The sequence below is a fragment of the Malus domestica genome, chromosome 15 (genome assembly GCF_042453785.1).
Source record: "Malus domestica chromosome 15, GDT2T_hap1".
NCBI classification, from domain to species: Eukaryota; Viridiplantae; Streptophyta; class Magnoliopsida; order Rosales; family Rosaceae; genus Malus; species Malus domestica.
In genome coordinates this window covers 24,364,293-24,380,631 of record NC_091675.1, presented here as the reverse complement: position 1 = coordinate 24,380,631, position 16,339 = coordinate 24,364,293, and the positions used below count along the sequence as shown (strand labels likewise).

The following is a 16,339-nucleotide window of genomic DNA, read 5'->3' as shown; positions in this document are numbered from 1 at the left end:
ATGACGTCGGCGTCTGAGTTTAAGGCTGTTTCTCCTTGGGTTCGGTTAATACAACGCATGCCTTACAATTGCTGCACAAAACTATCGACCCGTCATTTTCTTCTTCGCTGGAATCTGACATGGATTCAACTATAGCCAGTCCTGAAAACCCGGTAGGTGGCGCATTGGAAAATAGGTCGATCTTGAGTCGTGGCTAGGAATGTTTCTTTAAGATGTGTTGTACTGGGGCAAACCCGACTTTCTTTTTCCCTTTGCTCTTGGGCAAACGGGCATCTACCATGCCAACTGTTGTCGAAGGGAATTGATCTCTGTCAACCGTCATTCATTTTTCAGGAAACTTTAGCTTGCCATTGTCAATCCAGCTCTGGATATCATCATGAAATACAACATAATTGTTTGTGGCATGCTTGGTCGAGTTATGATAGTTGCAATACGTCTTTCCTTTAAGCTCTTCAGCCTTGGGAATATTATGCCCTGGCCGAAGTTTGATGATCTTTGCTAATAACAATTGATTGAAAATTGCTTTGGCCTTTGTGATATCAAAAGTGTAAACTTTCGATGTTTTCGCCGTCTCTTGAATGGCCGAGCGGGTTTTGGCATCCTTGGAATTAATTTGAGTCAATGCCTTGCAAATGTATGGTTTATCTATTACTATCTCGGCTGCGTCCACGCTGATGTACTGAGAATCCTCACCTTCAGTCGATGCTTAACTAACCATGGGATTTTTGTAAATCGTTCCTAGAGATAGGGATTTCGAGATCTTCTCTTCTCGGAGCAAATAATCATATTGCTCGACATGCTAGGCTAATTCATACATATCCCCAAAGTTTACCCCCAAGAATTTCTTTTTGTACTCCACGTTAAGCCCGTTCAGAGCAAGCACAACAAATTCAACTTCGGGGAGAGGTACTTGGCACCAATTGCTGGCCGATTTAAATCTAGTAAGATAATCCATTAGTGACTCATCAGAGGCTTGAGCCATCCTAGCCAATGAAGAAACTGACATTTCCATCCCTGGCTGATAAAACTGTTCATGAAATTTCTCGACCAACTCCTCCCAGCTTTGGATTGAATTAGGTAGGAGGTTGATATACCATGCAAATGTTGAGCCTGTCAATGAAAAGTTGAACAACCGTAGTTTGTGAAAGTCACTATTAACATCTCCGCATTGCGCAGTGAAACGAGCCACATGTTCTAACGAGGATAAGGATGATTCTCCAGCAAAAAGGCTGAAATCTGGAATCTTGAAACCTTTAGGATATTCGAACTTTTCCACATAAGCTGGATACAGGTGGATGAATTTAGGGAACTTCGGCCTCTTTTTCATGGTCGAATCAATCATCTGCTAGACCTCGGTCACATCAACGGGTGTTGCTTCCACTCTCTGGTCGGATCCATCTGACCTACTACTTAATCCTTCCTTTTTTTCTAAGTCATTCGCCTTGGGTCGAGTAGATACTACTTTGGCCTGTAGGGAATTACCTTTAAGTGGAAGCTGCCGAGCCTGATCAACATGTTTCTCTTAGTTCGAGCAATCTGGTTTGGGTCTGACCATTGCTTTGTATCACTTGAAGCAAACTGTTCATTTTGTGGCCCACTGTCTGGTCAACTTGTCGAGATTGCTCGTCAAGCCGTCTTCAAAGAAACGACCTAGTCGGAGGATCAGAGCCTTCACCACCATCTTCATCGCAATCCTCTACTATTCCTTCAATGAAAACGCATGCGGTTCGGTCGGGTACTTCTGTATTTCGAAGCTAGGCACCGAGGCACACTTCTTTTTCTCGGTGTGTCACACTTACAACCTCAAGGGTCACAGCGACGATAGGATTTCATGCATGTGACACCTCTTGTCCAGGACTCTAAACTGGCAAATCAGTCGCTGATCTTCCCATGGTTGTTTTCTTTTTTACCAATCATGTCTCGATGGTCATGAACTTCGTAGTTTTAGCATTGGGTCCTACTTAGCTTGCCAAAATGTTGACCTTAAAAACTACCAAGCCTACATGACGCGCAGGCCGAGTAATTAGTATACTAACTACGTCCTTCGGTTGTATGTGGGGCGTGCCAACTCGTCGGCCGAGCTTGACCGAGGAGTAAAATTTGTTGATGTTGCGTTGGGTGCGCGGTTGACTTCTCGATCTTGCGACTACGGCCAAGGAAGGAACACATCTCGGCCTTCAGGTTCTAGAGCTTGAAGACAAAGCTACTAGTTCTGCGAAGTTCACAAATCATCGGCGCCGGATTCGATCACGGTAATTATGTTCGTGAGAGTATAAGCACGTCGAATCGACACCAAAGTATAGGGACACAAATACTCAAAACAAATGTATGTCTTGATTGTGAAAGTGGTTCGGCCGTCAAAATACCGAACTCTAAAACCTAATTGCGAATAACCAATCATAAACGACTCGGCGTTCAATGTGTCAAGTATAGTAACTTGTAACATCTCGCTTCGCCGAGAAGGCTAACGAGATGACCTCTGCCAATAAGGATTCGAAAATCCTTCTCGACCGAGACTTAGATAGATAACCAGTCGGCCTTGTCGTAATGCTGTTTATCCAAACTGAAGGTGCTTCACGGTCGGCTGATTCTACGACAACAGTGCTGTTTATCCAAACTGAAGATGTTTGCCGGTTGCCTTCACAATGCTGTTTATCCAAACTGAAGATGTGTTGGCGAAAAAGGAAAACAAAAATCTCAAGGTTGTTGAGAGGTTTTGCGTAGAGCGAGAGTTTGCGCAGGGCAGTTTGTGTGTTGAATTGGAGGGGGTTGTTTCGATGTCTTCCCTCCCTATTTATAGCAGCCAACCTATATTGAATCCCAATCACTCCTAGATTAGAACTCTTTTCCATGATCCAACTTTATCTCGGCCAATCCTATTCCTACTAGGACTTTGAATATAACTCGTTATCATGCCGTATTCAATTCCAGCATCCTGATCTTGTTGAAACTCCTTCTCATAACAGGATTCATCCACATCCCCAATTCCCCAATGGGATATGGCCAACTTCGACCGCGCGGCCCATAAGCTAGATAACCCCCAACGACACCTGTACACGGCCTCTGGGCCGAGAAGAATTCTAAACTAGGCCCAACCAACACTGGGCCGAGAACAATTCTAAACTCGGGCCAAAACAATATTTTTAGGCCCAAACAGGTATTAAGAGCAAAAGGGAATGAGAATAAGAGTGATGGCTGCTTGTCATTGCAGCAGCATTCATTTCATTTATATATATATATATATATATATATATATATATATATATATTATTAGAGTAGTAGGGTTTTACAGTCAACATTCTTATCTCAATTTAGGAATAAGACAAGGAACACAACCTAACATTGTACTACTCTAATCTAGGCCTTACAGCACATTTTCAATCTCAGCCCTTCATTTGTCTCTTGGTCTTTAGCTTGAGAAAACTAGTCGTTAGCCTATTTACTCAAATCTAGTCGTTAGCTTCTTGTTTGTGTTGCTGGAGACTGTTTGACTTCCAACATTGGAGAGTTCCTTTATATCCACATCATATTAGAACCGAAAGTAAAAACTACAAGATTTTACACAAGCTCACAAATCTCCCCATACATATTGGACCCGAAAACAAGACTATGAAAGCTTAACTCAAAAAAATCCAGCAGCATGGAAATTCATACCTCTTTGGTCTCTCATCCTTTACCAGTTTGCCTTGTATTCCCAGTTTTTTAATATATATCTTCGACTTTCACCACAAATTTACAGCTTGTACAATGCTTAAACTCATTCCTTCCCCACTTCCATGTATCTCCCCGTGTAAAACCGCGCGTTAGTAATTGCTTTCCCAAGGAAAAGAAAACGGACCATTCAATCCAACTTAATATGTTGAACCATGTCCATACATCATTATCATTATAACTTGGTCAAATTTTCATATACATATGGTTGGTCGTCTTTTCTATCTTTTTTCGATTATAGTAATTAAACGAATATTAGCAAAGATAGGGTCCCGAAAGATAACCATCGGAGCAAGAGAGAATTGCCTATTTTAATCACAATCGAGTGAGCAAAACAAAGAGGTAAGGAAATCAGGGACTCAAAGTTTATATGAATGACCAACTAAAAAAGTACCTGATCCTAGGGCCCAACGGACTGTCATGGATTCTACTGATTGCAAGTCCTCGACATCTTCTGTTGTCTCTGGTGTCAATGGCTGCAAATTCCTTGTTATATTTTGACCAACCCAATTCCCTGTTGAAAATAACAAATAATTAACCAAAATCACTGCTAGTAACTGAGGGTCTGATACGAAAACGGATTCAAGTAAACACCAGTTAAAGAAGGGGGTGGACTACAGCATCCAGAATGGCAACCATATTCTGCCTAGCTTGCCCTGATAGGTTTTGCACAACCTCATAATAGTCATAGCACCAGAAGCATAAGATGAGTCTCCAGTGGGTTGGAGTGGTTCCGTTCGGAATAAGAGACTAATAGGAGGTAGGGTAGCAGCATAAGCTGCACTGTAATGATAAGGCATTTCATCATTGATGCTGAAAAATTTTGAAGTTTTGCCTTTCAAATCAAGTGAACATAAGATTATTCCACAAGAAAGTGTAACTTATTCAAAACAGAGAAACCAAAGAGCATCTACACTCTCATAAAAACTGAATAGAAAAGCACTGGTTCAAATGAAGCTTTTAGACCTAGCCTCCATATCAATAGGATGACATAGATATTGTTACTCATTTTATCCTGATGTATAGAAAGCCACTGGTTCAAATGAGTATTTGGTAGAGACTGAAGAGAATGTTTCATTATAAGCCACTCTTCTCTGAGTGAATCCTTTTGCCACCAACCTTGCCTTAAACTTTCAACATTTCCTTGTGAATCATGTTTTGTCTTGAAGAACCATTAGCAACCTATTGATTTCAAGTTTTCTGTATCTTCAACTAAAGTCCCAATTCTATTTTTGTGCACTAAAACCAGTTCTTCTTCCATTGCAGCTTTCCATAAACTAGAATTAGTACTTTCATAGCCTCTTTAAAACTTGTAGGATCATTTTCATCACCAATATCATATTCTATTTACTGCAAATAAACTATGTAGTCATCTGGTATGGCTGATTTCCTTGTTCTTGTGGATTTTCTCACAACTTGTTAAGGCTCAGGCATGCTTGGTATTGTGATCATGAAGTGTTGCTTGAGAGGGCAATATACTATCTTGAATTATAGTTGGTGGTGCTGGAAGAGAGTGCAGGCTTCTACAAGTTGGTACAAGCTCCCACATTTCCGCTCACATGTGCTGCATTAATTGTAGTAGTTGAAATTGAACTTGATCCAATTTGTGCAGGAGCCAATGGTAACAAAATGGAATGATTCATCTCAGAAACATTCTCAATTTCTGATGCATCTTCATTTCTCTCCTCAAAAACATAGGATATGTTACTTGATACGCAAGTTTCCTCATAATTTTCAATGAATATGGCATTGTGACTTTCTGCAATTTTGTATAATGATGAGGACAGTAAAATTGAAAACCTTTTGACTTCTCTGCATATCCAACAAAGTGTTTTCAAATCCAATTTCCTTTCTTTTGGATTGTAGAGTTGGGCTTCACATTTAAATCCCATGTATGAAAGTGTGACAAACTTGGTTTTCTACTAGTCTAAGCTTTAAAAGAAGTGACCTTAACAACTTTTGTAGGCACTCGATTCAATATATAATTTGCATTTTTAACGGCTTCTCCTTTCCTCAATCAAGAAGGAATAGATTTGGATATATTATCCAAATTGTTAAGTTCATCCATAAATCTTTTACATCAAAATGAAAAAAAATTCGGTGGGGGTATCATATGAACCCATTTTATATGATGGGAGTTGCTAGGGTGTTGGGCACTACTCTGTTATGCGCTATTCATGGTGTTATCATAGAAAATATTTTATTTGAAGATGGTGATGGTGCAAATACATTCCGTGCTTTTAACCCAACTCAATATGAAGAAACTTATTCAATGGGAAGATTTCGTGAGACTCTGCTTGGCAAATGGGTCGATTATTTGGGACGTTTTGTGATTGTCGTAGGTCCCTCACTTTCATTACATTGATGTGGATTGCCTCGCGAAATAGCAATAGAGCTTTTTCCAAACATTGTAATTCGTGGTTTAATCAAACAACACTTTGCTTCAAATATAGGAAATCATATATACGGGTCATTATAATCTCATACTTCCTACTATTCTCAATGATAATTCTGATGTTTTTTTATTGACAAAGAGACAAAGAAATAGATTCATCATTCAATTCCACTCTCAGTACACTTGCCATAGAACTCCCCTCCACGATCAAACCTTACTACCTTAATTAGTCTTTCCAATTGTTTTTCAACCTCAATTTTGAAAATTTTAAAACTTGAGATTTTTCAGAAATTGTTACCATGGAGCTTCTCAATATTCATAAGGTTCAACATGTTAAAACCTGCATAACATTATTTTTTTTCTGTGAATTCATAAGTTTGTGATAAAAAAATGCAACATAATGTCATTGTCACACTAGAATCATTGAATCAGCATCACCTTCGAGCAAGACACTATCTATGTATAAATATGAATTCCTTAATTTTGCATAGGCAAGTATAAAAATACATGAGTACATGTAAGGCATCACCTTTAGGCAAGAAAACTTCACATAATTATCATGATCATCATCACTCACTATACATCAGGATACCAGCAATCCCAGTAAACAATTTCTTTGGAAATATTTTTAACTGTTAACGTTACATACTTCTTTATTAAGTGTTCATAATGATACTTGAATCAAGAGATTAGTCCATACACTTTGGTGTAATCAACTAATTAATCGTAATGCATCGGCAGTGCTTAATACTGTACAAGGAAAGCTAAAAAAATAATCGGATGTTTTAACGGGAATATGTATAACTCTAGATGGTTACTTACGCAAATAGCCCCTTCTTGATACTCCAAAGTGCAAGTCCGAGCAGGGTGCTCAGGTGTACCTCTGTGATCAATGCAGGATTCAAAAGTGGAAAATAATATGACCACATTCAGTGACAATCAAATGACTTGTAACAAATCAAAAAGTAGAACAATATATCCAATTTCTTCCTCAATAACAGAGATTAGAGAGACATACCAAGTTCAAACAAAACGAAGAGATCAGAGAAATCAACAGATAAAACATTTTCTTTTTCCTATCATTTCAGTTTCTCAGGAACCAAACAGAGCAGACACCTTCAATCTATATTTCCTCCCATAATATACAATCAATGAACCTCCTACTCAAAAACTCAAATTAAAAACTCAAATTAAAAATATCCTAATTAAACAATGTCAAAATCAAATATGCAGATATTCAAATTAAACCATAATGAGGTGTGTAATCAGATTCAAACATTTTTTTTTTTTTTATGGATTCCTGTCAAACGAAACAATTTGAGTATAGGGGAAAAAAAACCATGAAACCGTACAACCAGAAGAAGACCCAGAAATCACAAAAGAAGAATAATACAATTCTCGAAATCAGAAAAGACGAACAACCCAATTGATGAAATTGATGAAATTTTGCAGAATATTCAATTCCAACTCAAAAGAAACGGAGTGTGTGTCATAAATTATGAACACCCAAAAAATATATGACCTTTCATAACTAATTAAAAGCTTATTCAGGTAGGAACATACTCAAAATAAAGAATTTCTCAATATATACCTGTCAATTCACAAACCACAAATAACCTGGAATTTCAAATTGATAAACTGGCAGAGGAAAAGTTTTGCATCAGGTAATGAAATACTATCAGATTGAAAATATATGACTGTCTTCTTGGTAATCATTCATAGATTTTTTTTTTTTTTCTGTAATTAGATAAATATATTAACCAAAGGAGGGCAAAGCCCCGATCAAAAAGTCCAAAGGCTAAAAGGCCAAGGCAACCATCCAAGGGATGTATACCAATTAGAATCAACCATGGACTTAGCAACCTTTTTAAACCCAATTAAAGGGAGTGTATTCAATTTGAATTTTGAAGAATTTTAATTCTTTTAATAAATTTAAGAGTATTTAATCAAGAATTTAAGTGATTATCTGAAAATCAATGTGTATTCAATCAGGATTTTAAGATAGTTTATTAAAATCCTTAGAAATCTGGGTGTATTCAATTAGAATTTTAAAGAAGTTTATAACATCTAAGTGTATTCAATTAGAATTTGATTTTAAAGAATTTGAAAAAGTTGAGAAACTAGAGGGAATTGGAGAGATTTTGTAGTGTATTTTTAAGCATCTACAAATCTCAGATCTCCCCAAGAAATTTTGAGGGAGAACATGAAATCTTTACAAATCAATTACTCCATAAAAATCCATGAATTTATAAATCTATTAAAATATCTCAAATTCCCAATAAATACACCCTCCTAAAATTCTGCATAATTTCTTTCCAACCACACATGTAACAGGCATTTTTCAGAAAGTATTTCTACAATAGAAAATTGAGCCAAAGTGGGTGGATCCCGTGTTGGCCTAAAGTAAAACTGAACCAAAATTCAATGGACAACTAAAACTTAGATGCTCTAATTTACAATCTAACCTAATTGGAGGGTGTAGAGTAAGAATATCACCCTTGCCGGAACAATAAATGGTCGAAAAGGCCTGAAATTGGTCGGAAAAAAACTCAGAATCCCCCTAAATTTGAACTCAAACAAACAATCTAAGGTTGTTCAATTGCAAATCAAATCAAAGTGCTTCTCATTGAATTAGACTGGTGTATCTCATTACTTGATCTTTGTTCTTCTTTTTGATACATAGATGCTTAGGATAAAGGATGTCATGTTTGAACAAAAATGATTGAATGATATGTAATCATGCATCTATATCAACGAAATTAACAGCGAAGACAAAAGGTTCAAATTTCTCAAACAAACAAACAAATTAAAGTTAATTATTTATATGTAAAAGGCATTACATCTATATCAACGAAATGTGAAAAAGTTGAATAGACTCTCTTTAATGGGATTTTGATTGGTAAATCAGGATGTTTGGTTACATCTATATCAACGAAATGTGAATAAGTTGTGATTGTTTATGCAAGAGAAGATAGATGATGAGATTTTGATTGATGATATAAAAAGTTGTTTGACTGAGGCACCTTACCCATCCCAATCCGTCCCAAACCAACGCACAAAATCACCCTCCTAATTTTTAATAATTGCCCTCCAATCCAGCCACTGATATGATGGCAGTGGTATGAATAAAGCAAAATCAAGTGGAAAACAATTGACTGTATCCCTCCTCAAGATAATGTATGTGGCTTCGGTCGAAATGGGTGCTGCATTTTAAATGCTGTTTGTCGCTGTAAAATCAGTTGAGGAGGAGAATATAATGTTCGAACACCTCCCCAGAGACATCAAATCCACACTACACTCTATACAACCCCTCATCAAACAATATAACCTGTAAGAGGGGACTGGAAAATTTTGCAATACAGAGGAGGGAGCAAATCTTGTTCAAAAGTGCAGCAAAGTTGGCGTGTGGACTTTTGAACAAGATTTGCTCCCTCCTCTGTCTGTATTGTGAAATTTTCCAGTCCCTCTTTCAGGGTTATATTTTTTTTTTTATGAGAGTGGTTGTAGAGAGTCTAGTGTTGATTTGATGTCTCTGAGGAGGTGTTGGAACGTTTTATTCTCCTCCTGCGCTGATTTAACGGCATCAAATAGCATTTGAAATGCGGTTCTGAGAGCACCAACTGCGACTGAAACCAGAGACATATTAAGCAAAACAAAGAGACTCAAAACTTAGTCAATCATGTAAGCTGTTCTTGGCTGAAGAAAGAAGAAGAGAAATTGGAATGGATATACGGAGAGAATGTAAAGTAATCTAGTTTGATGAGAAACTCAGAATGTTATGTAAGTTGTTTGTTGGTTTCAGCACACATGTCACATGTGACATATATATATATATATATATACAACTTAACGAACAGGTTAGGAATTTCACCAAAATGCTAGGAAAGACAATGCGGAAGGCGAGAAGAGACGCCGAATTTTCTACCACATAAGATTTGGTATTCGCCGCCGTCGTCAGAGACGTCTCAAAGACGCTTTTATTTACTTGACTCCGCCATGTCGACTGGCTCGGATTGCAGGACTTTCCAAGAAACGATGCTGTCCAATAATTGGTTGAAACGTCGACTTCATTTTGCGTTTTTGTTTGGCCAGGGGAAATTTAAATTATATTAAGAAAGTTGATTGATTGAAACGTCGCATGTCATGATGATGCGGTGTCGTTTTACGTGAATATAAATATGAATTACGAATTTATATTTGTTACTGGATAGAATAGTTGCACTTGCACCTGATCTGGTATATTTGGAGGTCAATGTATTACCAATTCACCACACTAGAATTATGACTTGTTGCATAACTCTAGCAGTAGCAGAGGCTTAAATACGGTAACTAAATTATAATTTTGATGTTCATCATACATCACCATAAAATTTTGGTTTATATGATAACTTTATCTCTATTTCTCGATATTCATCTGTTCGAAGCTGATTCAATAATTTTGAATTTTGAATCTACGTTTGAATTGGACCATCGTTTATATACAACCACAACAATCTAGGGAAGTTGGCTAAAATGATTAGAAATTACATAGGCACACAAATCTCCCCATGCATATTGGACCCGAAAACAAGACTATGAAAGCTTAACTCATACATATTGGACTCGAGGTTCTATGAGACCAACTACTGTCTCACTTATATAATATACAGAGAACAAATGGAAAGAGAAAGACATAGAGACACTAACAGGAAAATTAATCTGAATCAGAGGACATTTCAGAACGCAGATCCAGTGTTGCAATCATTTTAGACAGCATCTCACCCATGTCTTCCAATTCATCCTTTGCAAAGCCCCAATTTCTAACTAGCTCCGCCCCAGGTGCTCCTCTGGCAATCCCACAGCTACGAAGGCTGCCCAATCTATTCTCTAAAAATGGCAAGACGGCACTGCTAGACCGTAGCCTAGCTGCCATGGGGATGGAATGGATATCAAGTGATCCCCTTGATGGGGAACCAACAATTGGCGTGCTCAAAAGTTCACCATGTTGGCCAACAAGGTTGCCAAAGATTGAAGGAAAAGGCAAAGGTATTGGAAGAGGACATTGAGCCACTGACAGATGGCAGAACATAGGCCTTGTTATTCCATGCTCATAGGCAGCATGGACTGTGTCCTTAACTTCAGAAATTGATGCTCGATGACCTCCTGTTGCACAGAAACAATGAATTAAAATATAATAAGCATCCGGTCCACACAAGGTCCAAAAGTACATTTCATACTTTTATTCCTTCCCAAACTCATCATTAATTCTCAAACTAATTTGTTCGGATACCATGTCAAAAGAGTGGAAATTTTAAGTTTCACCAATGAAAGGCCTTGTAATTCCACAAGCACAAAACTAACATTTCCTCTAAAGTAACAAATTAGCTATACCATATACATCAATGAAATGCAGTACAGTTTCAGAGTGTAATCAATAACAGTGAACGTGATAACAAGAATAAGATGGAAGAAGAGCGCAGTTATCACAAGAGCGAAATTTTTGGAGATATTTTTGCCAAGAAATATAGATGGATTTAAGTCTCTCCTGAGTTATCTTGTAACCTCTGATAGATGGTTTTAAGTCTCTCCCAAGTTCCAGTTAACAGATACCACCAGATTTGATTTCTAGTGAATAAAATGTCATGACCAAACAAAAAATAAATAAAAAATTTATAACCTTAAGATTTTAGATCTATTTAACACCAACGCTCAAAGTTACATTGCTTTAGCCAGTAGCCACTAAGGCAACTAGGCATTCATTAAATTTCATATTCAGAAAATATAACCATTGAACAATGTGCCAAAAGTGCACAGTATGAAGTATCCTGAATGAGCATGTTTAACATTCTCTAGGTACTAAAGAAAAAATAATAAAGAAAAACTGGTGCTTCACTGATCTAGAAAGTACCTGATCCTAGGGCCCCATGGACTATCATGGATTCTAATGACTGTAAATCCTCGACATCTTCTGCTATCTCTGGTGTCAATGGCTGCAAATTCCCTGTTAAATTTTGACCAACCCAATTCCCTGTTGGAAATGACAATAATTAACCAAAATCACTGCTAACAACTGAGGGTCTGATACAAAAATCAATTGAAGTAAATACCAGTTAAAGAAGGGGATGGCATTGCAGCATCCAGAATGGCAACCATGTTCTGCCTAGCTTGCCCTGCTAGGATTTGCACAACCTCACTAATAGTCACAGCACCAGAAGCATAAGATGAGTCTGCAGTGGGCCCGAGTGGTTCCATTCGGAACGGAAGACTAATAGAATGTAGGGTAGCAGCATAAGCTGCACTGCAGTGATAAGGCTTTTTATCATTGATGCTGAGAAATCTTGAAGCTTTACCTTTCAAATCAAGTGAAGAGAATATTATTCCACAAGAAAGTGTAACTTATTCAAAACAGAGAAACCAAGAGAGTATCTACACTCTCATAGAAACTGAACAGCAAACCACTGGTTCAAATGAAGCTTTTAGACCTAGCCTCCATATCAATTATGCCAATACTCCTTTTGGTGGGCCATTTAACAACCTAAGCAGAGTTCCTGACAAATAGGATGACACCAGATATCCAAGGGGAAAAAGGCTCTAAAATCACAATGTTGGACCAACATGTAAAATGAATCTGAAGAGACTTGAAAATCAATTGAATGAATAATGCATTCAAGAAGTGCAAGATTTCTTACTTGTACTCAATGAGGGTAACCCGACTGGAACAATCAATTTGCATAAGGATGATAGCTTTGAAAATGAAACGGCATCGTGAAGCTTCCTACTAACTCTCTGCTTCTGGCTTCTGGGGTCCATGGAAGAACCAGGACCACGCACAGCATAGAGCAACACTGGAGCATTTGTGTATTCATCTGCAATACTCTCCAGAACATCCACAGCTAGAGGAGAGAAACCTCCCGAGTCATCAACGATGAATTGAAAACCCTGCCAAAACACAAAGACTCAAGTTTATTCATTAAAAAATTCATGTTGAACACCAACATTAAGAGGCTTATGCAAAAAAGGAGCGCTGAAAATTCATTTGAAACTGAAAATACTGGATACTACTTCTACCCTAGATGTTCAGAAGGCTAACAAAGATATACTTACCAAAGTCAGTATTAGCCTGTGCGGCGTTCAGTCTCTAAACAATTGTCCATGTAAACACAGCTTATGTAGTTTGGACAGTGAACACAATTGTCCATAACTAGAAAGACACTATTTATACATGATCAATAGAAAGTACACGTAGAGTATATTTGACAGCAAAAGATGGTTTGTATTGCAGATGAATAATTAATACAACAACAACAAAGCCTTATCCCACTAAGTGGAGTAATTAATGAAGACCAAAAAAGGAGAGTAATTTCACAAATATGTCAAGATCTTTAACACCATAACTTGAACGAAAATTTTAGAAGGACAACAAATTCACTCTTTGAATACTGTCAGCCCTTCCGACTTCAGTATCTACATATGTGAAATATGCATGTACAACAGAAAACGGGGTTGGTGTAGTAGCCGCTATACCAAAGTAGGCATCACACACTCCTTAGTAGCTCACTTTACTAGCACCAACCGACAGCTTTAGAGCGAAACTCAACCCCTCCACAAAACCAACTAAGCCAAGAAAAATGCAAATAGATCAAAGTAAAGGAGAATGGTTTGTACGACAAAATATACCTGAATATGGTCGCACTCTTCTACGAAAAAGCGAAGCCTCTCACTAACTTCTTCTCCCTGTAAACCTGCTGATAAGGACTCTCTTCCAATCCCGTAATTGTCAAATTTCTGAGGATCTACCCACAATCCACTCAATTCATATAAACTCTGGGGATGATAGTGAACTTTTGAAAAGTCAGTCCAGTACTGGACCCCATTTTCTAAACTCTCCACTTTGTCACTGTCATGAATTTCTCCTCGACAACTCTTCCCCCCAGCATTGACACCATTTCCAAGAGTCAAAAGATTCACCTGCTCTTCCTCATACAAACTTTGTAAGAACAAATTCTTCTTATGAGGCTCGGCGACTTGAGTAGTAACATTACCACCCCTACACATTGGTCCAAGGGATAATAAATTCATATATACAACAATAAAGAGAGCATATATGGTAACACATTCAAATTCACAATTTTTTAAAGCCCCAATAAAAAAAGGGTCTGACCATGTGTAAATGTTTGATGATGCAGATGAACTCTCATCATACAACGTGCCACGTGTACTCATAGACCCGAGGGAACCTGCAACAGGCAAAAAGAATGAAAATTTACGACTTCCATACATTCTAGGGCTCGTTTGGAAGTGACAAAAGCGCTTATAGAGAAAATGCTTTTGGTTCCGAAAGCACTTTAAGTGCTTTTTCCAGGATTCACTTGTTTTTTTACTAAGGATTGGTTTCGAAAACGTTTTCACAAAAAGAGCTTTCAATCTTTTCAAAAGCACTCCAAACGAGCTCCTAAGCCACCAAATACACAAACCCAATTGAAGTTTTAAAAGTACCTTGAAGATCAACCGAAACGAGGCGGGGAGTGTAAGTCACAGTGCCCTGTTCATGTCAAAATTCACCAGTCTCGTAAAGAAAGTGAACCATAAGCACAACAATTGATTTAAACTGTCTAAATTGTATAAATTGAAAAACTACAAAATCTGCAAACCTGGTGCGTCTCACCAGAGCGGTAGAGCACGTCCATGTTCAAAGACTGATTCTTGAATACCGGGTCGGAGTTAGGGTCCTCCGCCAACCCAAGTAGTTCATCCTTCAAACATATATGAATATGCTAAGAAATTTGCAGAAAGAAACAGTTAATGGGTTTTTGAGTAAAGCTGTACAAGTACCTGGAAGTTCCAGAAATGGGAGCCCACGAAATTTGCAAAGCTTCCAACTTGGAGAGTGACGATTTCTCTCATGGTTCCGGAACTAGAGAGAAGGGGTCGGACCGGAGGGAGGGAAGGAATCTGGAGGCAATCCTCGGTGAGTCGGTTGGTAGGCCACGCCGCCACGCAGTTCTTAACTTGGACTAATTGGGAGCGTTTGTTGCACCGGATCTCGAACTGGATTATCTTGAGCACTAAGCTGGACTGTCTTATATTAGACTAAGCTGGACTAACTTAGTGAAACGTTTGATGCAATGTCGGACTAGAAAGAAGGATAATAACAAACTATAATATTTTATATTTTTTAATTCATATCTAATAATATTATATTAATTAATTCTATATTTTCTTTTTTTTCTAATAATACTCTCCCTCTCTCTGTGGAAGCCTCCATCCTTTTCTTCCTCGGTCTCTCCGTCCCACACTCTCCTTCTCTTTCCTCTTTTTTTTTTACTAACTGCCAAAAACAATTAAGAATAACAAGATTAACCGATGAGATTGAGAGACCTCAAAGTCTACAAAAGCAACGACAATTCCTCCACACCCACACAGAGTCGCAGACTCACACTGAAACCATCAGATCCAAAACCGTGATCGCAGCTCCTTCCTGCAATGGATTTTGCACCGCATGATCTCAGAGGTTCGAATTGAAACGCGGTCGAGTTCGAGTCGAGCTCAGATCTTGGCGGAGCAGAAAGAGAAGAAAGCGAGGAGAGAGGAAGAGGGGAAGGGGGAATTGGTGAGGGGGAATGATGGTGGCTCTCGGCGTTTATGAAAACATAGGAGCAAAGGAAGAAGCCAATAACTCACAGAGGGGCTCGCAAGGAGGAGGAAGAAGCAGGTCTTAGCAAGTCCCGTGGTTTGGGGAGTGCCTCGCTAAGAACCTTTAAGGAGGCCTTTAGTCCACACAAGTCCCCTTTGGTCCCACTTAACTTAGTCCAAGCACCTATCAAACATGGGACTGTAGTCCAGTCCAGTCCAGTCCCTCCTAAAGAGGTGAAACAAACGCCCCATTTAAGTGCTGAATTAACTGGAATTAATTCTTGTAAATTAATCGGCCAACGACATTTTACACTTTGAGGTGATTTTTAAATTGAGTAAGGAAGCATCAATTTTCTCACGATGTCTCCAAAAATTTTGAAATTATATCAATTTGCATTTTTTGTATATTTATTCATTAAATTGATGAGATTTTTAGGCTATATAGTGCAAATATAGCTTACATGTCAATCGAGTTACGAGCTACATGATTACCATGTTATCACTTTAATGAACATTTAAATAATTTATTAGATAAAATGTGTAAATGGATACAATTTCAAAACCTAGAAATATGAGAAAATTAAAATCTTGTGGCTTCTATTAAAAATATTCAAAATATGA

The 16,339-nt window shown here is 38.0% G+C and overlaps 1 protein-coding gene and 1 long non-coding RNA gene across 4 annotated transcripts; both read right to left on the bottom strand.

Moving 5' to 3' along the window:
- Positions 1 to 6,565: 6,565 nt before the first annotated feature.
- Positions 6,566 to 9,481, bottom strand: LOC139192607 (uncharacterized). Its single transcript, XR_011576822.1, has 2 exons — positions 7,698 to 9,481; positions 6,566 to 6,989 (listed from the first exon to the last, which is right to left on the bottom strand). It is a non-coding gene; the product is annotated as an uncharacterized lncRNA (long non-coding RNA).
- A 1,040-nt stretch (positions 9,482 to 10,521) lies between these two features.
- On the bottom strand, positions 10,522 to 15,144 carry LOC103401339 (uncharacterized). Of its 3 annotated transcripts, none has more exons than XM_008340050.4 (9): positions 14,918 to 15,144; positions 14,737 to 14,838; positions 14,582 to 14,627; positions 14,247 to 14,322; positions 13,763 to 14,132; positions 12,775 to 13,024; positions 12,193 to 12,435; positions 11,994 to 12,113; positions 10,522 to 11,248 (listed from the first exon to the last, which is right to left on the bottom strand). In XM_008340050.4, the coding sequence occupies exons 1-9, from the start codon at positions 14,987 to 14,989 to the stop codon at positions 10,800 to 10,802; spliced, it is 1,728 nt and encodes a 575-aa protein (XP_008338272.3). In that variant the 5' UTR covers positions 14,990 to 15,144; the 3' UTR covers positions 10,522 to 10,799. The 3 variants fall into 3 exon arrangements, with proteins under 3 accessions (XP_008338272.3, XP_017178830.3, XP_008338273.3); XM_017323341.3 differs by having other exon boundaries at positions 11,994 to 12,086; positions 14,918 to 15,139; XM_008340051.4 differs by having other exon boundaries at positions 14,751 to 14,838; positions 14,918 to 15,005.
- Between the last annotated feature and the right edge of the window lie 1,195 nt (positions 15,145 to 16,339).

What these genes read in the sequence shown, in the direction of transcription:
- LOC103401339 (XM_008340050.4), bottom strand. Translation starts at nt 14,989, where the DNA reads ATGAGAGAAATCGTCACTCTCCAAGTTGGAAGCTTTGCAAATTTCGTG. An exon ending in GTTACCCTCATTGAGTACAA is followed by an intron (nt 12,436 to 12,774) that starts GTAAGAAATCTT and finishes TTGATTTGAAAG; the next exon opens with GTAAAGCTTCAAGATTTCTC. An exon ending in CCATGGGGCCCTAGGATCAG is followed by an intron (nt 11,249 to 11,993) that starts GTACTTTCTAGA and finishes TCTGTGCAACAG; the next exon opens with GAGGTCATCGAGCATCAATT.